Source organism: Talpa europaea (genome assembly GCF_964194135.1).
Source record: "Talpa europaea genome assembly, chromosome: 4".
NCBI classification, from domain to species: domain Eukaryota; kingdom Metazoa; phylum Chordata; class Mammalia; order Eulipotyphla; family Talpidae; genus Talpa; species Talpa europaea.
The window spans coordinates 105931479-105957434 of NC_140070.1; the positions used below are offsets into that span (position 1 = coordinate 105931479).

At 40.6% G+C, this 25956-nt stretch overlaps 1 protein-coding gene across 4 annotated transcripts in view; it reads left to right on the forward strand.

Annotated features, from left to right (window-relative positions):
- The window catches only part of RUBCN (rubicon autophagy regulator), a gene marked incomplete at both ends in the record, with an annotated part of 51623 nt that extends 31330 nt beyond the window's left edge, over positions 1–20293 (forward strand). For 2 of the 4 annotated variants that reach the window (XM_084231296.1, XM_084231298.1), the window contains 13 exons: positions 1664–1759; positions 2439–2554; positions 3546–3756; positions 4486–4587; positions 12792–12852; positions 13575–13707; positions 14375–14520; positions 15057–15121; positions 15554–15792; positions 16336–16397; positions 17957–18110; positions 19797–19890; positions 20115–20293. In XM_084231296.1, coding sequence (XP_084087422.1) covers positions 1664–1759; positions 2439–2554; positions 3546–3756; positions 4486–4587; positions 12792–12852; positions 13575–13707; positions 14375–14520; positions 15057–15121; positions 15554–15792; positions 16336–16397; positions 17957–18110; positions 19797–19890; positions 20115–20293 — 1658 coding nt within the window. Of the gene's footprint in view, positions 1–1663; positions 1760–2438; positions 2555–3545; positions 3757–4485; positions 4588–6731; positions 6807–12791; positions 12853–13574; positions 13708–14374; positions 14521–15056; positions 15122–15553; positions 15793–16335; positions 16398–17956; positions 18111–19796; positions 19891–20114 lie in introns of all 4 variants that reach the window. The other 2 variants (XM_084231295.1, XM_084231297.1) reach the window with 2 other exon arrangements.
- Positions 20294–25956: the final 5663 nt, after the last annotated feature.

Below are 25956 nucleotides of genomic sequence, written 5' to 3' on the forward strand. Positions count from 1 at the left end.
AATTAGCACCAGAATGTGTTTTTCCCTTTTCTGTGGACTTGAATGTGGGTGCATGTTTTGTTTTGGTTTTTTGCCTTGCCTACAGTCCTATTTCCTTTCTCTTTCATCCATCTTCCTTACCTGTAAGTCCCCCCATCCTCATTCCAGCCATTGCACAGGGTTTTTTAGTGACTGTTTCTTTGGTTTTCATGGTGGTGTTCAACCTGAATATTGTGATCCATTCTGGGTACCTTAATTCTTGGAGATTTAACACTGAGACAGTGTGGTGAGGGAAGACTGAAAACCATGGCCTCCTGATAATGTTTGAAGCTACTGGGTAAGTTAACTTAGCAAAGAGAAGCTTAAAGAGGAATAAGCCTATAGGACCATTGTTTAGAACATTGTTGTTCATATGAGCTAAGAAATTTTAAAAAGACAGATTTCAAGTGGAATTACAAGAATTAGATCTGTTCACTTGAATGGGCAATATCAGGAAGAAGTGAGCTCAGGAAACAAAGACAGGAACACTGTGTTGTAAAGGAATAGGGTGCTGGTGATAGAGTTTGTGTTGTACAGTAAGTTTGACTGGGGACCTCAAAGTCCCTTCAAAGTCTTGGTTTCTTACTTACCAAGATGTAATGGTGACTGCTGGTTTGTATTCAGTTCAGTAATGGAGCAGAGCTCACTGGCAGGACCACAAGAAATCTTTTGAGGCCCAAGGAAAACACAAGGTTATTTCACACAACTGTGGCACTTTTTGTGAGAGGAGCAGTTGACAAGCTGGTACTACCCATCAGGGACATGGGTTGGATGCAGCTCAATTACTCATTCTCCTGGGGCATCCTGCTCATTTCTTAGGTACCCACGGCTTTTCTGCCTGCTCCTCTTTCTGTGGCACTGGAAATTTTGTTTCCCTTCTTATAGCCTGAGCCCCTCTTGCTGCTGTTTCTTCACGCCCAAGTCTCATTATTCCTTTACCCTGGCATTTCCTATACTGCCAGCCTTCCTTGAAACCACTCCCTCCCTTCTCAGTAAGGCTGGACCTGCAACTCTGGGACTGAGCCCTTTGGCTCTGGGCCATCATCCTTGACTGCTTCAGCATTGCCTTGATGCTTCTTTAAAGACATTGCTGGATTTTATTTTGTTGTTCTGCCAATTCAGAAGCGTATTAAATGTGTAGGTGGGACAATTAACAGTTCAAGTTCAAGGGAGGCCACATCCTAGTATTTTCTTGTTGAGTGGTGAGTGTAACCCTTCTGGTTTTGTTGTAAACCTAGTATCATGGTATCAGAAAGTTTAAGTATACTTTGTCTTACCATCTGAGGATAGTTTTCTAAATTGGTTTGTCAAGAGGATAGAAGCTGGTAGTCTTTGAACATTTGGAAGGTCATGGTGAGGAGATAGAAGAGAACTAAATTCAGGAATCTACTTTGATTTCTGTTTCACTATTGTGTTGTCCCATTTTGGGTCATGATTTCTCTTTTCCCATTAGAATATACAGACTTCCCATTTCCTCTCCTTCATGTGTTCCTGCATTTTTGGACTGTTCCCTGTTGGTGTGCCACCTCTCTCCTGTGGGGCATTGGGAATGGGAGCAGTTAAATGTTGAAACTCCAAGCTTGGGACTGTGTCTGTTGCTCACCTCGTATGTGTGTTTTTACTCCCTGGTGGTCACTGACACTAGAATCCTGCAGTGATAAGTCGAAGTTGAGAGGCCCCTTGCCCTACTCTGGCCAAAGCAGTGAAGTCAGCACACCCAGCTCTCTGTACATGGAGTATGGTAAGTGAGTATTAGGAAGGTCAGGGCTGCATTATGTCTTTTCTCTGTTCTCCCCTTGTGCCTGCTAAGTTCTGAGATGTGTGGCTCACCTCAGCTCTGGAGGGTACATGCTGTACAGTCTCGCCCTCCCTTTCATCATTTTCAACCCCTGTGGCAGAAATCACACCGCCCTGCCATTTTTCCTGTTCCTCTCAACTTGTGGGTCCCACCCTCTCTTATGCTATGGGTGTTATCACCACGTATGTCTGTTGATCCAGATGGAATGGCTCTCTGAGTGGGTGAGAGGAACCTAGAAAAGAGACTTCAGTGTTTGGGCTTAATTACCAGAAGATGAGCTCCACATGGAAGTCATCCATAGGCAGAAGCCATTGGTTTCCTGTCTGACTCTCATTACAGGTTTTATGTTTTCTTTTTTGTGGCGTAGGAGGGCCAGTATATCATCTTTAAATTTAGATGATAAAAGGATGTCTCTCCATTTATTCTACCATTCTCTAACCAAAAGGCTTGGTACTCTGGAATTCTGAGATTTAGAGAAATTCCTTTAGAAGGTAGACGTCTCTCCCTTCTATTAGCCAGGAAGAGTTGGGAGCATCTTTTGTTGTAAAATCCCCATATTTCTCAAAGAAACTTGACTGTCACCCAAATTTGCTTTTCAAATCCACATTCCATTTTCCCACAGAGGGTGGTCAGTATCTATGCTCAGGGGAAGGGATGTTCCGAAGACCATCAGAAGGACAGTCTCTCATCAGCTACTTGTCTGAGCAAGACTTTGGCAGCTGTGCAGATCTGGAAAAGGTGAGGAATCTAAGGGGTTGCTAAGAGTCCCTGAGTTGAGAGATCTGATCTGAGAGGTTGTGGGCCTCTTGTTCTAAAGAGATTTGCGTACACGTCAGTGACATGGTATAGACTATAGTAAAGATAAGTTCATAATAAAGATAAGCTCAAGTTTTGTCTCAGGAGAGCTCTTCAGGGAGCATTTGTTCTTCACTGAGTCCAAAAATATTATTGATTCTGTCTTCGAAGCTACCTGGTCAGAGAAGCATTGAATTTTAGCTATGTGATGATTGTTTCCTTGACTCTGGAACCTTAGGTAAAAACTGTTTCCAGAGTCAACATGTACATTTTGTTCTGATGCTTGTATAAATAACGTCCCCTGAGCATTTTGTACCGTACAACTCACTTTGTCTTGAAGCGTTGTATGTACCTTAATATTTTGTATACAAGTATATGACTTTAGAAGACTGATATGAAATCCTGGACTATATCTCTGTTATGTTTTTATGTACAAAGTAGGCCATGAATGGCCAAGTGTGAGAGCAAAGAGAATCTAGGACAGTTTTTCTGGCCACCATCTTTCCTATAGTTGAAATATACATTCCTCTTGGGTGATATGAGTAGAGTCATGGAAACTCTAATTTTCAATATTTTACATTAGTACTTTACTCTTATTTGAACTCTTAGTTTCAGTCAGCCTGGTCTGAAAAATAATATGTACAATAAGATATTTTGAAAGAGAGATGAGAGACCCATTCACATAACTCTTACAGTATATTGTCCTTTTTTATGATTGTTAATTTTTTACTGTATATAGTTCATAAATTAAACTTTATCATAGTTATGTCTATGTGGGAAAAAAACATAGTGTTTTATAGGTTGGGTACTGTCCACGGTTTCAGGCATCTTGGACTATATCTCCCAGGGATAAAGGAAGACTACTGAACTCAGTGAGACATCCAGTATTTTTAGCTTATTATTAACAACTTCTTTGATAATCTCTTTCCTGTAGGAGAATGCCCATTTCAGCATCTCAGAGTCTTTGATTGCTGCCATTGAGCTAATGAAGTGCAACATGATGAACCAGTGCCTAGAAGAAGGGGAAGAAGAAGAGGAAGACAGTGATAGAGAGATCCAGGAACTGAAGCAGAAGATCCGCCTTCGTCGCCAGCAGATTCGGACTAAGAATCTGCTCCCAGTGTACCAGGAGACGGAGCATGGAAGTAAGTAAGGTGTCAGCTACTTTGTTCTGTTTCTGCAGGTTTTAGAATATAACTTGCTTCCTCATGGGCTTCCTTTTTTTTTTTTGGCCTTAATTTGAGATCTTATAATCAAATGAGGGTTCCTCTGCTGTCAAAAAAATTTCTAAGGTTTGATTTTTTTCCTACCAGACCAGAGTCTTAGAGTAAAATCCATTTCTTACCTCAAAATAGCTTCCAAAAAAATAGGTTTCTGCACAACAAAGCAAAAACAGACAATTATAAGTCAGAGACATACTGCAGGGGAGGAGGAAGGAGAGGGATCAGAGGGAGGAGCACAGGGGACTGTGGTGATGGTGCACAGTGCCTTGGGGAAGGAAATTCTATAGGGACTCAACTCTATAGGGTGGGGGGAAGCAAATGTTATTAAAAAAATTATGTATTGTAAAGGTTAATGTAAAATTTAAAAAATTAAAATAAAATAACATAAAATAAACTTAAAAAAACAGGTTTCTGATATAAGGAAAGATTGCTGGTCTCAGATTCACTTCCCAGATAGTAGAATTCTATTTACATAAAATGTTCTAAATTTCAAAATAAAATGGAGCCAACCAACAAAAAGAGCTAGTTCTTACTTGCGCAGCATCACTCCCAGCCAGAGTTCTATTTACTTCTTTGTTGAAGTCATACTGTGACCCTAGGAGTAGTAAACCTCTTTCTGCCCTGTTTATTACTTTTTTTTTTTTTTAACAGGTTTTCGGGTCACTTCTAGTAGCTCCCAGTTCAGTTCACGTGACTCGGCCCAGTTCTCTGACTCAGGCTCTGCCGATGAGATTGATGAATTTGAAATCCAAGGTAAGAAGTAGCAGTTTATTTCAAGGGGGCTTTCGTTACCTGCTCCTTTCGATTGGAATCATAGACTGAGAACCTTCCCTTCAATTTGGGATCTTCAACATGTTCCATTATGGGATGTTGTTACCTTTTGTAAGGCATATCATTTCTTGCTAAAACCCCCCTTTAAATGTTAAGCAGAATAGATCACTGAAAGGAAGAGTTTGAAGTGGAATGGACTGACTGTTAAAGTCAGAAAAGGACAGAAAGAGTTATTGGGGGAACAAAAGTAAAAGAAGGGGGAAAATCAAGTTTACCAAGTAGAGAAGTGATGCAAGTTTATAAAGTACTAATTTCCTTAGCAAAATTAGATTCCTGCTGTTATTGTGAGCACTTGCATAACAATGAAATGCTCCCATGGGGTTCTAATCTGGGAAGGCTATTTGTTAAAATCAAGCTAACCCTGTGATTAATGGGTCAATTAGTCCTATAGATCATAGGTTTCTAGAAGCTCTGATAAGTCCAACAAGCAAATGAATAAGCAAAAACACACAGATATAAGCTTTTCCCCCATGGATGAAACCAAGAGTAATTTTCTTTCAGAGGTAAATTGTACTATAATCCTCCATTACACAATGATGTTTATTTTATGACAACTTTTATTGCATGAGGTTTTGATTTCCTATTTATACCAATCTGGAGAATCCATTCAGCTGCGGAGAACTCCAGCTGTGATAAGCTGGGTTCTTCCCCAATCAGAAATACAATTTTTATACAATTTTTCACGTCACTAGGAAGTTTTTCTTGTGTTCATGATGTATCTGGTTTCTATTCATGACAATAATAATCACTTGAAATCCATTTTTGTCTTTGTAAATAGTTTTCCAATAATGGTTCTCTAATTATCTGGTACCAACTGAGTATCCTACATATCATTTCTGACCATAAGTCCTGGAGTCGCCACATTCCGCACACATTAAGGACTCAATCCTATGAGACTGTTTCAAATGCCAGATACAAATGTGGTCACCAGGCTACTTGCACACCTAACTATCCAACTGCAAATTCAGGGCTTCCCACCATTCCCCATAGGAACCATAGTGACAGAGGTAAACTCACAGCATGCTCCTTCCCTGGTTGTGGAGCAGTCCACTTAACTACTGTAAAAACACAAAATTCATTCAATTTGGAAATCTAATTTGGAAATCTAATTGATTTTATTAAGTGATTCATGATTGAAGCAGATTCCATCTAGCAAGTAGAAAGAAACACTCAAAGAACTGTACAAAATGGAAGGTTTTTACTGTCCAAAGTGGGACAGGACAAGGAAGTTATTAGTAAAGTAAAAGAAAGGGTTTATTTCAGGCAAGATTATCTTCCCTTCAGTCCTGGGAAGGATGTGGTTTTATTAGGCAGATAATTTTACTAATGTTGATCAGGAAAATTCCAGACTGATTGGTTTAAAACTCTACTCCTGGGAGAAGTTGAAACTGTAATTACACTAGCTATTTAGTCTGTGGAGTTTAGCATAAGTGATTCCATTTTGGGTCTATTGTTTCTTTTTAATGCTAAGTCTGTTTCTTGCAACAAAGCACAGAGCCTGGGGAAGTTGATCAGTCTGGGAGGAGTCACATTTGAAATAGCCTGCCTGGGGGTGGCACAAAGTGTGTATATTGTATTGGAAACCATTGATACAGTATGGACCCAGAGGAGATGTTTGATTAGCTAACTCTCTAGTCAGTTTCAGAACAAAAATCCTTAAAGGGAAAGACCTTAAGGCAGAGTTTCTCAACCTCAAAGCTAGACTGTCCTAGACTGTCCTGTGCATTATAGAATGTTTAGCATGATGCCTGGCCTCTACCCATTAGGTGCTGGTAGCAATTCACCCTCCTCCTCAATTATGGCAATCAAAAATATCTTCAGAAATGTCAACTATCTGCAAGAGGACCAAGTTTCCCCTGGTTGAGAAACAAGGGAGGCCTTAGAAAGTGTTTAAGGTTAGGCTGGTTTGGGAAAGCAGCAATAATAAGCTGTAGTGAGTAGCTACTTGTGGACATTAGTTCCTACAAGCTGTTTCATCTTTTGGAGCAAAAGTCAATTGTCATTCTCATCAATTTACTTCATGTCTGAATACTACAGAACCTCCTTTTATAATCATTATTACACAGATGGTAGCGAAGGATCTAACCTGACTCACATGTCAATGAGTGGACTCTCAGTGTCAATGGCCTCCATGTTTTCAGGTAGCCTGTTGGAAGTATGGGTGTGCTCGTACATGCATGTGTGTGGATGTTTGCACCAGCTTCTGTATATACTTTATCATATGACACCTGTCAGAGTTATAAGGACTAAAGGGTTGCAGTGGGAGGAACTGAAGTGATTCCAGCCAGGAACATTCAGATATTCATTTTCTTCTTCCTCATGTCACCCCAACAGTCATCCTTACTGAGATTGTCCTTGTTGATCCTTTTCTACAATAATAATTATAGATTAAATGGTCATTGTGGCTGATGGAAGTGGTGGACAGTTAAGAAAGGAATGGCCAGTTATAGAAATTTTAGTTGAAACCTGTAGGGAAGTTATTGCTGCTCATCCAGACAGCAACAATGTGACCCTTAGAGTCTCTTGTAGAGTTTTAAATTTGCAGAATCAACTTTCAGAAAGCTTTCTCTTCTAAGTACTTTGTATGCAATTATGATTTATTGCTGCAAGTGTTTGACCTCAATAGTTGCTTTGTGATCCAAACAAATAAGCTTTCTATAGGTGGGCTAACTGAAAGAAAGTAACAGGTTCCTATTCCAAGTGTCCTTAAAATACACAAACAACAAAACTCCAAACTTTTTATTAGTTGATTTTAACTGTTACTATTGTCAGCCACTAAAATCTCAATGAATTACATTAAAGGTTTTGAGAAATGAACATAATTTAGGTGCCTTATTCTCTACTCCTTACCAGTTATAATTTGTTCTTAAGTAGTCCTCCTCCTGCTTGAGAAGCAATTATCCAAAGTCACTTTTTAGCTGACTTCTAACTTAACCACTATAGTCCTTTGTTGTTTTGCTGATTGACTTCTCCAAGAGATCATATTGAATCTGCATCAATCATAACATATACTTTTATTTGGGCTTCCTAGCATCCTTTCTCCCACATTTGAGAGTTTGGAAGCTTTTAAAAATACATATGAGAGGTTTTGCACAAGAATATGAAACACTTTCAACTAAAAAAATTACTTTAGCCCAACACATTATGAGAATGGGGGAAACAACCACAACAAGCATTTCTCAAAAGGAGTGGCTTGTTTTACCTTCCTGCCATACACAGAATCTCAGTTATGAAAGTATAATTGATAATTCACCTTTCTTGATTACTTTTCTTTCTCTGCATTGCTTTCTGTTTATCATCTCTTTCTGATCTTAGTCACATTTACTACTGTTACGAAATTCTTTCTAAAACTTTTCATTAGCAGTCTTCCTGACCAAGTCCAAAAGTTTACAGACATATTTCTTTTTGATGCCTTAAATGATTATGATATTTAAAAGTCTCTTGGGATACTATCAGAGGAAGGTCATCATAATCCATAACACTCTTAGAAAAATTAAAGTACTTAAGCATTGTATTATGAACTTGATAAATACTCTGCATACTATAACATTCTGCTTAATATAAATATAACATTATATTTATATATGTGTTTAATATAAATCATATTTCTTGGATCTTGATTTATCTAGTAGACCTATGTATCAATAGCAGAAGTGTTTATAAAGGAAATACATTTGAAAGTTACTTCCTTCTGGCAATAAAGTGGATATAAACCATGTGATCATAGGAACCTTATTCATAGAAAGCTTTGTATTCGTCAGCATCTGTTTATTTTTAAAAAAACAATTTTATTGAGGCATAATATAAAAATTCACCCACTGTAGTGTACAGTTCAGTGATTTTTAGTAAATTTACTAAGTTGTTCAATCATTGCCATAATCTAATTTTATAACATTTTTATTTCTCCAGTAAGATCCCTCGTGCTCCTTTACAATTAATTCAAATTCCTATCTCAAACCCTATTCCACTACTAATCCACCTTCTGTCTTTGAAATTTGCCTTTTCTTGACAGTTCAAATAAATGGAATCTTACAATATGTGATCTTTTGTGTCTGGCTTTTTACTTCATCTGCTTCTGATGGTATCTGCTAAATTGGTGTGACACCATTCATGAATCTCGCATTCTCATTCAGTCTTTTCAATTTCTTTAGTTTTAGGGTTTTGTTGTCCTTTATCCCCCATTCAGCCTCTTCTGTTACAGTTTCATCACTTCTTAGAAGGCAGCTATGCTAACCACTATAACACCAGTGCTTTGGCACATCACATCAATTCTTCTTTCTCTTCCTTTGTAGAATCTTAGTCTTTCATATACAAAACACATATGGCAGAAACCACAGTAACTTGAATAGGGAAAATTTAATATAAAGAATTATTAATAAGGGGCATTGAAGTAATGGGAGGCTGGCCCATAAAGAGTAAAGAGAAATCTAAAGAATATGGGAATAGCAGACAAATGTGGTAGACACTGTCACTCAGGCTGAAGTAGAACATCTGGGAAAAGAAGGAAAATATATCAGTAGAAGAAGGCTGTATCCCCAAGGCTGAGCTTCAGGTCTCCTGGCACACTGGATAGTGGAACAGTGCCTCTGAAGCTGCAGAGGTACCCTGAGAGAGTGTGAGGGGACACTGTCCTTGGGAGATGCCTTGCCAACAGCCTTGCCCAGAAACTATTCTCTGGAGTGCAGGAGAAGGCTGGCGCCAGGGAGTTGCCATGACTTAGGATACAGGAAAAAATGGTTCATGGGAAGTGCTAGGCCTATGGTACTTGCTATGAAGCTTTCCCAGGAGGTGCCAAGGGAAACCTTTTATGAAAAGTACCCCTAGTGGCACTGAGCTGCAAGCTGCGTGAAGGCACTCTTCCCCAAAGGAAAGTCACAGCTGCTACAGGAGTCAGCCCTGAGGAGCACACCAGAACCAGCAAGAGAAACCCCTTCCGTATCCAGTGTCCCTCCAGTGCCCTCTACTGACAAAGCTTAATATCGTGCCAGCTGGCAGAAACCAGCGTTTACCAACCAGTCCAGTTGCATTATTACAGAGCAGACAAAACAGAAGGGCAGGTTTGGAGTTGGTAGGCAATAAATTGGTAATATAATGTATAAAGACAAAGTTTATAAGCTGTATTTTCTGACAAGTTTTTAAAAGTATATCCAATTCAAGCTAATCACTTGCTTCTCACCAGCCCCCCCTTTTTAATAAAAAATTTTTCTCCTTATAAAACAATGACAACAGTGTCCATTTTAAAGTATTTTCTCTTGGGTCAGCAGTTATAGGAAGTTCATTGAAGTTGGATTTCTAAATGTGTTGGGTTATCACCTTATCTAGAAGGAAAGCAGGATGGAGACTAACATCAAATTGACCAATAAATTCTAAATTGACTCTCTTAATCTGCCTCACTTATTTTGTTTAAAAATTTATAGATTTTGCTAGACTATCAAAGTTCTAAGTGGTTCTTCCCTGATCATCCCACTATTAGTGTCTGGATGTGCAAAAATTTTTCTTATAATGTCACTTTTTGGGGGTTTGTTAGTTGGTTTTTATATTTTTGAGCCTTTTTTCAGTCAATAGTAATAAACTTACCTAAAGGATCAGAAGCATTTCATATCAGTTCTGTTAGGAAAGAAATACTTGTTTTTATAGAATGAATCAAAGATTTTCATAATTACATTAACTTCCACTTGGAAAGTGATCTCAAACTTCTTTCTAAATGCTCTCATTTGAGGTATGTTTAATCCATCTAGTTGAATAGTTTTTTCCTCTATATTTATTCCTTACTTGTCTGTCTTAGACCCTGGTCTACTTTTATTCAGATCTTCAGTTAGTGTTCCAGCCATATTCATTTAATTATCTGTTTGAACTGACTGCAGAGTCAGTAGGATGCAGCCAAAGCCCAGTACTCTAAGGGCCTTTATGAGACTTAATAGTGTCAGTTGTCATGTGCCTTTGATAACAGGTGTTGCCTCTCCCTCACCACTTCTGGAATAAGATCTTTACATCCTAAGCTGTGTGGACATTTACACTCTAGAAGTATTCTTTGTTAGCTACGAAGCCCCTGCCACGTACCACTGACCTCATTGCACTGCTGTTAAAAAAAAAAAAAGAAAAAGAAAAGTATAAAAGAATATGACTTGAATATATTTTCCAAAGGAAAGAGAATATTTTTTTCTCCCTCAAGGGGAAAAAAGACTTCTCTGTGAGGATGAAGAAATGCTGAAGAGTTTTTATGACGACAATGGTTTCCTTAGCAACCATGAATTATCAACCATCTCTCCTCTTTGGTTTACAGTATTTTCTTTAATAGTCTAACCCTGAAGTAACAACACTGGTTAGCTCTTTATTCAAGCATACCTAAGACATTCTCTCATTTTCCCTTCCTTATCACTCATAAGCAGGCTGAAATTTGCTCTTTGCTTTTAGCCAGTTAATCATTCATTTAGAAAATATTTTCCAAAAGCCTATTACATGCAAAGCACTCTGAAGATTACAAGGACAAGGCAATGTACAATTCCAAGCAGTATAAGTGTTAGCCAAATAAATGTTACAAGCCAAATGGTCTGCAAAAATCTGGTCCACTATTGCCTGGAATTGTTTTGCTATCTTCACTAACTCTAGTATTTAGAATTGTATAGACAACCAGCAGTGTAGTGGAATTTGGATTTTGGTGGTTCAAATTCGGACCGAAAATATAACATAAATGATCTTTGTTTCTAAGTAAAATCTGATGTGTTCTTTACTAGTCAAATGTTTTGTTGCTGTTCTCAGTTTTTCTGTGGTTAGAGAATATATGAAAACTAATCTGATTTAAATTCTGTTCTATCACTTGTGTATATAGCTTTTGAATATTCTAGACATTAATTTGTCAGGAATATTATTTGAATATGTGCTTGTATACAAAGTTCTTTGTTAGGTATTTTGAAACCAAATAGAAGAATTAGACACAATTTCATTTCCTTGCAAGGAGATTTTACAGTCTAGTGGCACATACAAAAATATAAACACACACACACAGGAGCATGAAGAACAGTTGAGCTACTCATGGCTAAGTACAGAGTGATGTCATGTAAGTTTACTGCTCATTGTATAGGCTTAGTTAGGAAAAGATCTTTTCTCTGGACATTGAAAGAAAGGAATGAGACTTATCAGAATAGTCGTGTTTTCTTGACATGAATAGGCTCTATTTGCCATGGCTCTTATATTTCACATACTCCTCATCACAAGTATGGGGGAGATGAGGTCTCTGGAGAGTCAGGCATGTTATTATTAGAAATCCTCCTCAAAATCCTTTATCAGAAATAGGCTTTGGAAAACCTACCATAGTTTCCTGTAATTATGCCTGAGGATTCTATAGTAAAGATTATATTGGCTAGCTCTGTGAATATTTGAATATTATATTGGATATTATATTGGATATCTCCATGAATATTGATTACCAAGTATCTCCAGCAAGTTGCCAATCCATAGAAAAGCTTTTTTCTTCCTTGTGCTGCTAGACAGGAAGGAAATCTTCTCCTTGGTGCTTTTTTAAGGATATGGAAAATTTCTCACACTCAAGGGTAACAGCAGTAGTGGGGGATGTCAGAAGAAAAGTTTCAATTCCATGTACATTTAATGAGTAACCTCTATGATTCAAATTCTGTATTCGGCACTGATACTACAGTGATACTATTGTGATACTGCAAAGAACTGGACAGAATTCTTGCCTCTGAGAGTATGTTATTTAAGAGATCTAGAGATTTAGAGAATAAGGGAGCGATTGGAGTAATTTATTTCATGTTTTTCCGTAGTAGAGGGTGTGTTCCTGTGATGCTTCTTTTTCTTATTTACTGTGTTGTACCAAATCTGAGTTTGTATTTCCATCTAGATTTGTAGCCACTTTGACCTTCATAATGCTATGCATTGTCACTAATTCAACCTGATTGTGACTTGAACAGAGCCAAACTATTAATTGTGTGTAGTGCTTCACCTGGACTTTGCTCCTTACCCCCATTCCTATCCCCTCTCCCCTAGAATGGAGCACCTAACCACTACCCTGAGCGCTTAGCTATCAATACCTTGAATGACTTCTATAATTAATCCTTTACCTCCTCCGTTTCTCATTTTTGCTCCACTTATCACTGGTTTCCATTTAGATGCTGACATCAGAAGGAACACAGGCTCAAACAGCAAATCCTTCATTTCTTCCCAGTCCTTGTAAGTACTTTTTGTTTGTGTGTATATTTTCAAATATCAATATAACCCTTAAGCATTTGGAGGAACAAAACCTAATGTAGGCATATGGATGGGAAAGGATGTGGATGAAACCATCCAGATTCACAAAGTGGCAAGGTTAAAATGATTGGCCTCCCTGATGGTGGCAAGTCCAAGGAAAGAGAACAGAAGATCATTGGTTCAAAGATGGTAGAATCTGGTAGACGCAATCCTCTGATAGAGGGTATTCCTTCTCTGCTGACTGTGATAATATCAGAGGCCCCCAAAAGATCAGGTCTTGAGAGAGCAGTGAATCATGATTAAACAGGTTTCATCACTGTGGCCCCATATAGGGAAAATAGCAGCTTACTTGGGGTAACAATAGTACTTTATGGTCTTATTTTCTAAACAAACTTTATAAATACTCATTATGCCATTAAAGAAACTGAAGTTTAGAGATAGGAAATGATACAGAATCCTTAACTAACACTGCTGTGTAACGCTACTAAGTAGAGTTGTAGCCTTAGTAGTAGGACTACATGTAAGACCAGTACATTTTTCACTAAACACATGTGTGAAAATGATAGGAAAAGCTGAGCAGACTGGGCATGCTACTAATATTCTCTTAACCCAGAAGTCAGTGCATATAGTATCAGATCCTGAAGGGAAAGCTCCCGTCTTCTTGTCTAGCTGTGCTAACCTTTCCTTGAATCTTTCCTTTCCAGCTCCCATTGCTTCCTACACTCCACATCTGCAGAGGCAGTGGCCATGGGGCTCCTGAAGCAGTTTGAGGGGATGCAGCTCCCAGCTGCCTCAGAACTAGAATGGCTAGTTCCAGAGCATGATGCCCCTCAGAAGGTAGGTTTTTCAGCTTATTTTCTGTACCCTCTTTCCAGCCCCAGGGGACTGGACAGGCTTTCTGAACTTGTACTTCTTTATCCCATGTCTCCAGTCTAGAATGAACTAGAAAAAAAAACTATGTATTTTTCCTTTTTTACTCACAGAAGTCATTCATTACAGATGCATTAAATGAATGAATGAATGATTGCTTGCCTAGGTTTTCCCTACAATTGTCAAACGAGGAGAAATTCCACATGACAGCTCACTAGTGAGACCCAGAGGTGGAACTCCTGTGTTATGACCACTTTTGAGACACCATGAAAAAGTGAATTGTTCAGATGCTTCTTTGTTTTGCAGTGGAGTGAGACATGAAGGACCCGGCATGCCAAGGGTCCTAGAGTGCATTCAGGGACAGCATTAGCAATGCATGCCACCAAAGTGGGGTGATGTTTCTATTCCATTTGCTTCTTGGAACCCAAGGCCCTCATGTCTAGTAGCCTGGTGCCTTATGGTTTTTTTTTTTTTTTTTTTTTTTTTGAGGGTCAAGTTTCTCTGAAACCCTTACTTAGAGTGCTCCTGAAATGTCTTTCATCAATTAACTATGCTTCTGTCGTGGCCAGAGGGTCAAGCCTATGAGTTTCTGCAGATAGTCCATGTTACCTCTTCCTGTGCTTTTCTTCTGTAGCTCCTGCCCATCCCTGACTCACTGCCCATTTCACCAGATGATGGGCAGCATGCTGACATCTACAAGCTTCGTATTCGTGTTCGTGGCAACCTGGAGTGGGCCCCACCAAGGCCTCAGATAATTTTTAATGTTCATCCAGCCCCAACGTAAGTAGCCAGTGGCTATGCCTTGTGGAAAAATGGATAACACCCTCTGGATTATCAGGACTAACTCCTTACCCTCTCATCTTGGCCTGTAGCTGTACCTCCTACACAGTTCTATTCACTGAAAGGCATAAAGAGAGAATTATCCATCTTGGCCTTAATTTTTATACTTGATCCTCCCATTCCTTCCCAGAACTAACTGGAAATGAGGTCTTTGATCACTGATATTCCCAACCTGTTGCCTTTTTCCTAATAGTTTTGGGAGATTACTGTCCTTTTAAGATAAGTGGGTGTTTTTCTCTCTACTGTGTCTAATCTCTTATATTTGTACAGAAAGCATGGTTAATTAGTGGGGAGAGTTGCTGCCTAGACTTAAATTCATACCTCATAATTCTTGGCTTGTATTAGTTCTTCTAATGGGTTCTTTTTTTTCCAACTCTAAAAAATAGCTGAATCTCTCTCTGTGTATCCTCACCTTTATGTCTCAGAGGCCTCATGCAGCTGGTATTTCCAATTTCCTTTCTTTCCCCTTTCCTCAGGAGGAAAATTGCTGTAGCCAAGCAGAATTACCGATGTGCAGGATGTGGCATCCGGACTGACCCAGGTGAGTTTCTTTCCTGACCTCCAACCTACCTCCAAGGACTTTATCATCTCCCACAGTTGAGAGAGGGACTGACCAGAGATATAGTAAGAGCAGGTGACAGAACAGAATGGGGGAAAGTGAAAGAAGGGGTCTGAGGAGAAGGCTTAGGACTGGGAAAGAATGCTGGAACTCAGAGGAAATTGTTTCTGGGAGCTCATTACCAGTATTGTATTCTGAAGAAAATTGAATACTTTCAGCCAGATTCTTGGAGGTGAGATCTTACCAACTGTGGCAGGGTTTGTTTACTCAGTGGCCTTTAGAGGGTTGGGACACAGGTTGGAGCCCAGTGGCTCACTCTTCCAGAATAAGCAGCAAAATCATGCTGCCTCACGAGCTTGTACCTCACCAGATGGGAAAGTCACACCTGACCTTGTGACTTGCCCATCTTTCCAGATTATATCAAGCGGCTGCGGTATTGTGAGTACTTGGGCAAGTACTTCTGTCAGTGCTGCCACGAGAATGCCCAGATGGTCATACCCAGCCGGATTCTGCGCAAGTGGGACTTCAGCAAGTACTGTGTCAGCAATTTCTCCAAGGACCTACTCATAAAGATCTGGAATGATCCTCTCTTCAATGTGCAGGACATCAATAGTGCCCTCTATAGGAAGGTCAAGCTGCTCAATCAAGTCCGGGTAAGACCATGGAAAAGGCTGCACCATTGAGTATCCTTATCATCCCCTTACCCCTCTGTTTCTATTCATACAGGCTTTCCCAAGATCACCACACTTGTCTTTGTCCCCGTTTCATCATTCATGCTTTCTCTGTGTACTTTCTTAATTTCTTGCCATTTCATAGGTATTTGTCTAGTTAAAAGTCTCATACCTGGCAATAGCAACTCAAGCTATAAATAACACTCAAGCAAGATTTTTCTCTTCACTGAAAATATTACTAAATAGAGAATAGGGTATCAGATGGGGGATTCTAATTCTGGGTTTCACAGCTGATTCCAGCTGTGTATGTGATTGGGACAGATTGACCTATAAGAGGGGTCTTCCCTGACTGGGAGTCACTTTGAAGTGAGTTGTTGAGTTACAGTTTAGAAAACAGTCTAGTTCTGGCTGCTGCATGCACAACTTCCAGACCCCCAGGGTTTGAAGGTACATCTAACAGTTGTCTATCTCTTTTCCACACCTCTTCTCACTCCCTGCCCATCACCACAATGTCTTACTCTTTAGCTGCTGCGAATCCAGCTATATCACATGAAGAACATGTTCAAGACATGCCGACTGGCCAAAGAGTAAGTCTTAAAATTTTTTTTTTGTTGATTTTTGCATTGAAGAACTGGGATGTAGGCCAGAGGTGCACGGATGAGTGGATTCACCAGAGGCAGAGTGGGGAGCAGAGCAGGTGGATTTACTGAAATACACTGCTAAAGGAAGCAGCTGGTAAGACAGGAGAGGTCTGCTGCACCATGTGGTTTAGCTCCCAGGCCAGGGATTGAACTCAGGCCATCATAATGATAGCACTTAACTTCTAGGCCACCAGGGAGGCCCCCAAAGAGTAAGTCTTAAGTGGAGGCCGGTGGTCTCTGGTTGAATTAATGTCTATGAAAGAGACATGTCCCAGCAGTTACCCTTGTTATGTGAAGGAGAGTAGGGGAATGCTGCACCCCCCCCCTGCAGTGACCCTCAGGGCTAATGGCTGTTGCCATGGTCCCTGAGGTCCGGCGTGGGCAAGGAACCATGCGCGCAGGGGGAGAACAGCAAACTCCCTAAGATGCAGAGAAGCCGAATGCCTGCCAATAAATAATGACCACCAGAAGCTGCCACAAAAATGATTAAAAGAAATGCTGACCACCTGGAACCTTATCTCGCTTTCTCAAGGCCCACAAACTTTATTCTGCTACAACTGTCTTTCTAAAATCTTTCCTTTTTCTGGTCATTGATTGCTAATTAAAAAACATACATAATTTAATAATTAGGCTAATGCAAATGAAACATTACTAAACACTGTGTTATAATAGAATTGTTAGTTTAATAATCTTTCTATTATGTGCTTAACTTTAGTACCTTTGATATTAACTGCATTATAAAATAAATTCACCCATGACAATTAATTATGAGTAAAAATGATAGTTAGTGCAACTAGAAAATAATTATATAAAACAGTAAAAAGAATTTATAGCCTGTCCAATTAGGAATGAGGCTAGGTCCAGATGTAACTTCGGACATAAATCACTGCCCTGTCAATTAAGCTAAGCCTATGAGCAAACTGATCTCTTTGATGTTCACTGTTCCTATGCTTTTAGAAAAACATATATATACTGACCACTAGCTTAATAAAGACGCACTCAGATTTTCACTCTCTTGAAGTGTGTCTGTGTGTCATTTATTCATCGAATCCCTGACCACCCTGCGCAGTCTCTCAACCCTGAGACGGCCTCATCGTCCATCGCTGTACTGGTCCGCGGCAGGGGAATCTTGCAGAAAATTCCAGAAATATTAAATGGGGGAGGAGGGGGTGCTAGCTCAAGGGTAGAGCCTTTGGCTACAGAAATGTTAAAACCACAGCACAGTCCGTAACCTTCTTCCTGGTACGGAAATCTGTGATCATTCTATCCAGGGCAGACCCACCTCTGCTCATTATAAGCTGGCATGAATCACTCTGTGAAGAAGTATCAAAGTCACTTCTGCCATCCAGACACCTGGCATTGTGGGAGGGAATACCTGGGCTGTCTGAGTGTTGCCCATCCTCATTACCTCTGCCTGGGACCCTTCTCTTCCCCTTCCTGCTGGTCTGTTATGCCACATAAAATGTTCATTCCTGCTCCAACCCACTTTTCCTCATTTTCTGTAGGCTTCTGGATTCCTTTGATGTAGTTCCGGGCCATCTGACAGAGGATCTCCACCTGTACTCACTGAATGACCTGACTGCAACTAGGAAGGGGGAGCTGGGGCCCAGGCTTGCTGAGCTCACCAGGGCAGGGACTGCCCACGTAGAGCGCTGCATGGTAAGAAAGTCTTGCTTTAGCTTGTAACTGGGCCCTTACTTCCTTGCTTAGAGTTACAGAAAGTGCTGTGGACCCAGAGCTCTTGCCATTTAGTTCTAGGAAGCTGAAGTAGCCTGTCAATACTGTGAAAGAAACTGAAGAGGAGTGCCGTTCCTAGGGCTGGTGAACAGCCAAATCATCTAGATCTAAAGAACCTAGAATTAGAGGGAGATTTATTGTTGGCCTCTGGGTAATGGGCAGGACTAAGCAGATTTCCACTAAAGAATTGTCATGACAGGGCCTCCCTGGTGGCACAGCGGCTGAGCGCTGGGCTACAAAGCTGCCCGCAGCCTCTGCAGCGCCGGTTCGATCCCCGGCTGCTGGGTGACGGTCCCACATGGCGCGCAGACCTCTCCTGCCGCCCGCTGCTCCCCTCAGCAGTGTACTTCAGTCCTTCTGCCTGTTCTGCTCCCTGCTCTGGCTCTGGTGAATTCTCTCACCCTCCCACGCTTCTGACTGTACCCAGTGCTTGTATAAATAAATAAATAAATCTTTAAAAAAAAAAAAAGAATTGTCATGACATGGGAGGAAAGTCCTGAATTAGCATCTGAGAGGGACTTGGTTTTAGTTTTATTGTTTTTAGTCACTGTGATCAAAGGGAATACTTTGCTTCTCTGAGATTATTTCTTGTCCTTAAATGTCTTAATCTTCTTATATCTAAAATGAAGATAATAATATCCACTGCCCTGTCCTCTCAGTTTTTGAGGATTGATCAAAAAATTTATGTGAAAGCATTTTATAGCCTAAGTATTCTATTGTATTCTATAGCTATGTTATTATTGTTCTTGATAGACCCAATATGCCAAAAATTCCATCTTTATGATTTCCCATCTTAGATATACCCAGTTTTTATTCTTCTGACAGTTCTAGAGTTAGAGATCAAAATGGAGCTTATACAAAGAGTCCTGTGTAGTATAGGGAATTAGAAAAGACTTGCACTAACCTGACTCAAGGCTGTGTGTTTTTTGGAGAAATATCCTTGCCTTCCCATTTTATCTTAATTGTGTTTCCTATTTCTATTTTTTAAAAAGATTTATTTATTTATGCATACATGAATTGGGGTACAGGCCAGAGGTATAGGGGGTGAGAGGATTCACCAGAGACAGAGTGGGGAACAGAACAGGCAGATTGACCGAAGTACACTGCTGAGGGGAGCAGCAGGCGAGACAGGAGAGGTCTGCTGTGCCTTGTGGGTCACCTCCCTGTCTGGGGATCAAACTTGTGCTGCAGTGGCTGTGGGTAGCTTCATAGTGCTATATCTTAACCCCTTGTGCCACCAGGGAGGCCCCATGTTTCCTATTTCTAAATAAAATCATTACCCAGACTGGAGTATTGACTTTAAGAAGTCTTTAATGGCACATTCCTTCCTTCTTTTCATCTCTTCTTTGAGAGCCATTCCAATGATAGGGTTTTCTCAAGCTCTTGCCTCTCTTAGCTCCACCTTAGAGCCTTGTCTGGCACTGCCCAACCTGGCCCATGTTTGGCTTCCAAGCCCAGCTCTGTTCTCTTCCCAGAAGGCAGGAGAACCTTTTAAAGCTCATTCATATCTTATTTATATTTTTCCCCTGCCCCCATTTGTGGTCACCCACTGGTGCCAATTCCTGCTATGCTGCCCCTCATTTTGATGCCTATCCCTTTCCTCCCCAGCTCTGTCAAGCCAAAGGCTTCATCTGTGAGTTCTGTCAGAATGAGGATGACATCATCTTTCCTTTTGAGCTCCATAAGTGCCGGACCTGTGAAGGTGAGGCTGGTGCCAGCTGTGGGGTGGGAAAACAAGACTGAACACAGTGGTATATTTCCATTCAGTCACCCTATTAATAAGAGTTTGGCTTGACTCGGCAACTCCTGGTGTTTCACCACAGGAGCAATTAGCTGCATGGTGAGAAGGGCTATTGCAGTCACTTACTTCCAATTTGAGATAATACAAATTGCTCTCTTCTCTTTGTCACTTCCCTTCCTGAATAGAGTGTAAAGCATGTTACCATAAAGCTTGTTTCAAGTCTGGACGCTGTCCCCGGTGTGAGCGGCTGCAGGCCCGGCGGGAGTTGCTAGCCAAGCAGAGTCTGGAGTCCTACATGTCAGACTTCGAGGAGGAACCTACTGAAGCCTTGGCTCTAGAGGCCACCATCCTGGAGACCACCTGAAGAAAGCAAGTTAGGCCCTCTTTCTAGGGCTAAGGTCATACATAATGCAGAACTGAGCCACCCTTTTAAGCACTTTCCCCACTTGTGTTTTTTTTTTTAAATTATTATCATTATTATTTTATATGACTTGTTTAATGTCCAGGTTGGTGGGGTCCATTCTGTTATGACCATTTGTTGGTTCCAGGTATTTCCATCAGAAGTGATACATAGATCTTTAGATGAAACTTCTAGTGCCTCTGTCAGGGGGATGGACCATGAGACCTAATTCTTCTGACATCCATGGCCTTTCCATTGGATCAGCTGGCATTTCCAGTGGCATGTCCATTGGTTTCAACTGCATTTCAAGTATGATTTCCAGTTTTATTTTGTTTCAGTTCTAGAGCTTCTGAGCCAGGCCTGGTCAACCAACTCACTTCTCCTTTGCTGCTAAACAGGAGGATGGAGTATTCTCTCTCCAAGTCCTGGAATAGGGTCAAACTGTGCCCTGAGGAGAAGCAAAAGAAATTGGACTATGTCATGGGCATTCTGTCCAACTTATTTAGGTATTTTTGAGAGCATATTAGAATCCTCAGAAACCTCGAAGCAGCCAGGATTTTCTTGTTTGAAATATCCAGGCACAGATGATGTAACAAGCTTTTCTTTACCTTGGTGGTGTTAAAACCACCAAGAAAAGCTTAGTCCAGTGCCATTTGTAGCCTTATACCAATCATAAGTGAGGCTACAATTCTGTTGACCTTATAAGAAGCATTTATCAGTCAGAGGAGCTGTTGGCTTCCTTTTCAGTGATAAGATCCCTCTCAGTCACCTTAGGTCTTTGGTGCAAGTACGGTCTTTTAAGCTTAGGCAAATCCATGATGCCATCTTCAGTTGAGGACAGAAGCTCCATTCACCATCTTTGTAGGACTCTTTCCACTATGTCCTTGGCTAATGGTCATTGTGGTTCTGAATGAAAATATGTCCAAGTCCATTCCTTCTCTCCTCTTCCTGCAGCAGAGTTGGAACCTTCCCTGGTGGCTGATTTCTGTCGAGTTTCTTTTGTTAAATTTGGGGGGCAAAGCTTTCTACTATTAGTGGTGGTAAAGACTTTGACAATTTGTGGATATGTGGATGTTCCTGTGTTCTTGGGCTAACAAAAGCCTTTATGCCAATTATGCACTTAACTCTCTAGCCTAGTGATATTCTTATGTTCAACCGTCCTCTTCATAGTACTAATTTTAGTACACACACACACACACACCCTCTTTTTAAGTGTGTATTTTGATGAAACTGTATATACGTTTGTGGTCTTTAAGTTGCAACAGCTCCTGACCTGTGTGGCCAGTGTTTCTATACCAAGGACTGACAGCTCTATGAATTAAAGCCCACAGCAGTTTTGTTCTGGGACTGACTTCTTCCTTTCTACCTGTCTGTCCATAGTTGGTTGCTAGTAGAAAACACTTAATAGGGGTACTACCCCAGAAAGCTGAACAGAACGTTGCACATAGTTGGTGGAAGCTGATGAGTGCCTGAGTTGGAGCATGCAAGAGTCTCACAGGAAGTAGAAGGAACATAAAGGTAAAGACCAGAGCTGAGACTCCACCAGGGCAAGAGGGAGCAGGGAGGAACTGATTCATAAAGTGGGTCCCTCTGCCTCAGACTTGGGATCTGAAGGCTGGGTGGGTTAGAACGCCCAGAGGGTTCCCTTCCCTTAGCTAGGAGGCTCTGAAAACCAGTGCCTCAGAAATAGCTGAGTAGAAGTTCCCCCATCCTTTAAGGAGCTTTGGGCATGACCCCATAAAACTCAAGTCTCGCTAAAGGTTAGTCTTCAGGTTCAGACTTAGAGGGTTGAAAAAATGGTGAGCTCTACTTGCAGTTTTGATTAAAATTTCAAGTCCAGCTCCTTATTCCAAGTCACTACACTGGAAGAGAGACATACTCTCTGTCCTGCCCATTTCATATTAGCATAGGATCAAGGAAGGAAAATGCTGACACAGTTTCTAAAGCAGAGCTCAGTGACCATACATGCTCCTGCTTGTTTTTCTGCTTGTTTTATTCCCATCTCCCGTATCCATCCCTATTGCATATCTGTTTTAGTGACCCTGACACTCTGCTGTCATCACTGTTTAAATATCCATTTGAGAGTAGGGGGAGAGAGGAAAGTGGATAGGATGTTTTGAAAGCACTTTGTAACTTACCAGTATCTAAAAATCCCCTACTGTTGTGGAGAGAAATTTTGAATGCACTGAAGAAGAGTTCCTTCTGAATTAAAGGGGAGGAAAGAAGTGTTCTTTGCTATAAATGAAGGGAAAACAATTTTGCTTGCTAGGTGGAGACAAGATTCAAGTCATAGCAGAAGAGTGGGAGGCATATATTTTCCACTTAAATGAGGCTGTTATTGACTTTCTCTGCCAATGCTTTAGAATTTTTGTTTGATTTAATATAAAAGGAGCAAGAGTCTAAATAGAGATGTTCTGTGTGTGTACAACTTACATTCTGAACTGGATTTTACTTGCTGTCGTTCATGTACAGCCTAACAATTCATTGTCATATTTAATAAACTAAGGAAATGAAAGTCTGCTGTTTGTTTGCCTGCCTTGACTATCAGGAAACGGTATTGAGAGTTTACTGTAAAGCAGATATGTCTGAAAATTCAGAGGGCTTCTGTAATATAATGCCAGAAAACTGGACCTAACAAGTCAGGAGAGTGCTTGAAATGCTTCAGCACTGACTTGCTGTGTGACCGCGAGCAAGTCACTTCCAATCTCTGGATTTCTGTTTCTTCATGTATAAAAGACTCTGTGGCATGTTGTCCTTTCAAATGTATGTGCCCACACCCTTGGCATGCTGTCCCTTAAAGTGAAGTGGATCTTTGCCTCCACAACATCTGGATTGTCTCAGATGTTTCTGTTTCCTCTTCTGTGAACATCTGTCTCTGGCTTTTTCTCTCATGCTCCTGGCCCACTGGAGCTCTAACTCCATCCTGAAACTTTATCAACATTTCCCTCAGATCCTTGATCATCTCCAGGTGGTATGTCTAAAATCAACATAAATATCATGTTTCCCAAAACCTAACCAATAGCCACCCCAGTCTGAAAACTTAGATGTGTTGGACTCCTTTTTCTCAAGTGGTATTTGTTGTTTTAAAGTGGCATTTTCAGCTTATAAAGCTTCCCACCACCTGTTACCAAAATTTTGTTGATTTTCCTCTTTAAAATAAACCTCTTGTTTCTTTTCTACCACTAGCACACAAATTTAGGTTCTTATCTTACCTCTCAACTATCTCCAACCATGCCATTTCTCCCTACTTACTCATTCATCAAATATTTGGGTAGCTACTATATGCTCCTTCTGTGGTAGACTGGGGCTACAGTGCCCCAAAACAGAGACAGCCCACCCTTGAGAAACTTAGAGTCTTATGGGGGAAACAGACATTGCTCAGAGTCACCATAATGAGAATGTAATTACAAGTTGTAATTGTCACCATAATGAGTATGTAATTACAAGCGCCATGAAGGAAAAGAGCACATATGCCATCTGATTTTATACATGTGTGTATATATGTGTAATATATATATATACATATGTGTGTGTGTGTATATATATATATATATATATATATATACACATATATAAAACAAGGATACTTGATTTACAGTACAACAACTAAGGCCCCTTAGAAAGTAATATCTTAACCAAAACCCAATGTGTAAGGCTCTTTCTGGAGAGGAAGGGAAAATGATAACAAATCTCCCTCCCTCCCTCCTGTTTCTGTATTCACTTGTCCTTGTTTCTGTATTCGCTTCTGCCTCATCCTCTTTGGTAGCCACTGATTACTTTTCTGCTTATCCTTATCCTTATAGTGATTATATGTAAATCACACGCCCAGAAACACACACACTCCTTATTCTTTACCTTTTAAAAAGTAGCATACTATAGACATATTTGTGTACCTTTTTTTCTAACAGTATTATCTTAGAGAACTACCTGTATGAAGCATTTCCTTTATTTTAAAGCTGCACATTTTGATTGTATGGATAGACAATACGATTACCTATTGATGGGCTTTTACGTTATTTCTAATCTTTATTAATACAAATAATGCTACAATGAAAAAAAAACTGTTGATCATTTTCTATGGGTGCATGTGTATCATAGGATAAATTCTCTAAAGTAGAAAGGTCAGCACAAAAAGATTCACTTATAATTTTGTTAAGTATTACTAAATTGTCCTTCATGGTAGGGGTAAGTAGAGCAGTGGGGAGTATGGAAAACATTACTGTGGGGTCTCACTTTCCTGCTCCTAACTCACCAGTGTTCATTTTCACATAGCATAAAGTTTGATTCTTCCCCTGGCACTTAAAGGATCTTTCATACACAGCCATACTTTTTAATTTCCTAACCTCATCTGCCATTCCCTGAATTACTGAACAATTTCCTTAATGCACTTTGATCTTTCTTTCTTTAAAGAGGTATTTCACCTACACCCCAGCTTTCCCTGACTGACTTTAACTCTACCCATCCTCCATGAACCCTTGGCACTCTCTAAACTTCCTGTTAAAGCACTTCTCATGCAATCTTGTTATTTAATGTTCCCCCTTTTAGCACAACAAGCAAACATGACTTAGTTGAATGAATGCATGAATTGCTGGATGGCCATTAGAATATAATGGAGACAGGTGGACAGCTTTAAGTGTGCTTCTTGACAAGGATTGCCTTCACTGCAGCAATGGCATTTAGTTACCACTGTCAAACACAGTCCTTTTAAATCATTCTAAACTCATAGTCCTTCTGCAAAAACCTGATGATCCGCAAAGACCCAGCTCAGGCTCTTCCAAAGTAAGTCAGAAAGACGCCTGCTGAGTTCTTAGGCAGAAAGGAGGCCCAGGCAGGGGCAGTCCACTTGTGCTCATTCTGGCTGCTCTCTTTCCCAGGCAGTCTCTTGGGCCCTGCAGTCAGGTGAATTTAGTCATTTCTCCTCTTAGCCCTGTGGATCTTTGCAACAACTGCTCTACCTTTTTTTTTTTTTTTAAAGATTTATTTATTTTTATACAAGAGCTGGGGTACAGGCCAGAGGCGAGGGAGGGTGAGAGGATTCACAAGAGACAGAGCAGGAAGCAGAACAGGCAGATGATAGAAATACACTGCTGAGGGAAGCAGCGGGCACGACAGGAGAGGTCTTCTGTACTATGTGGGATTCTCGCCGGCCAGCCAGGATCAAACCTGCACTGCAGAAGCTGCGGACAGCTTCACAGAGCTGTGCTCAACCCACTGTGCCACCCGGGAGGCCCCTGCTCTACCTTTTTATTATCAGCTTCAGTAGGTCTCATTTCTTCTAACTTAAAGAGCCTGAATAGAGCACTCACCGAAGTCTGAGATAAATATGAAGCCTGCTGGTGCTGGGGCTCCCTAGTCTAATTGCAAGACTTACCCCACATCAGGGACCCCCAGAGGATTTTAATGTAGACAAACTCTGATGCCTAACCCCTCAGAGTCCACATGGGTTCAACTACCTATCTCTTTCCTATACAAACATAGACAGACACTATTCCTGGAGAGGAAGGGGTGAACCTCTTGGGGAAAATTCCATTCTTGATATGATGTGCTTCTTTCCTCACCTCTCAGTGGGAATAAAAGTGATCAAAAGTACATTGTGGGGGCCTCCCTGGTGGCGCATGGTGTTAAGA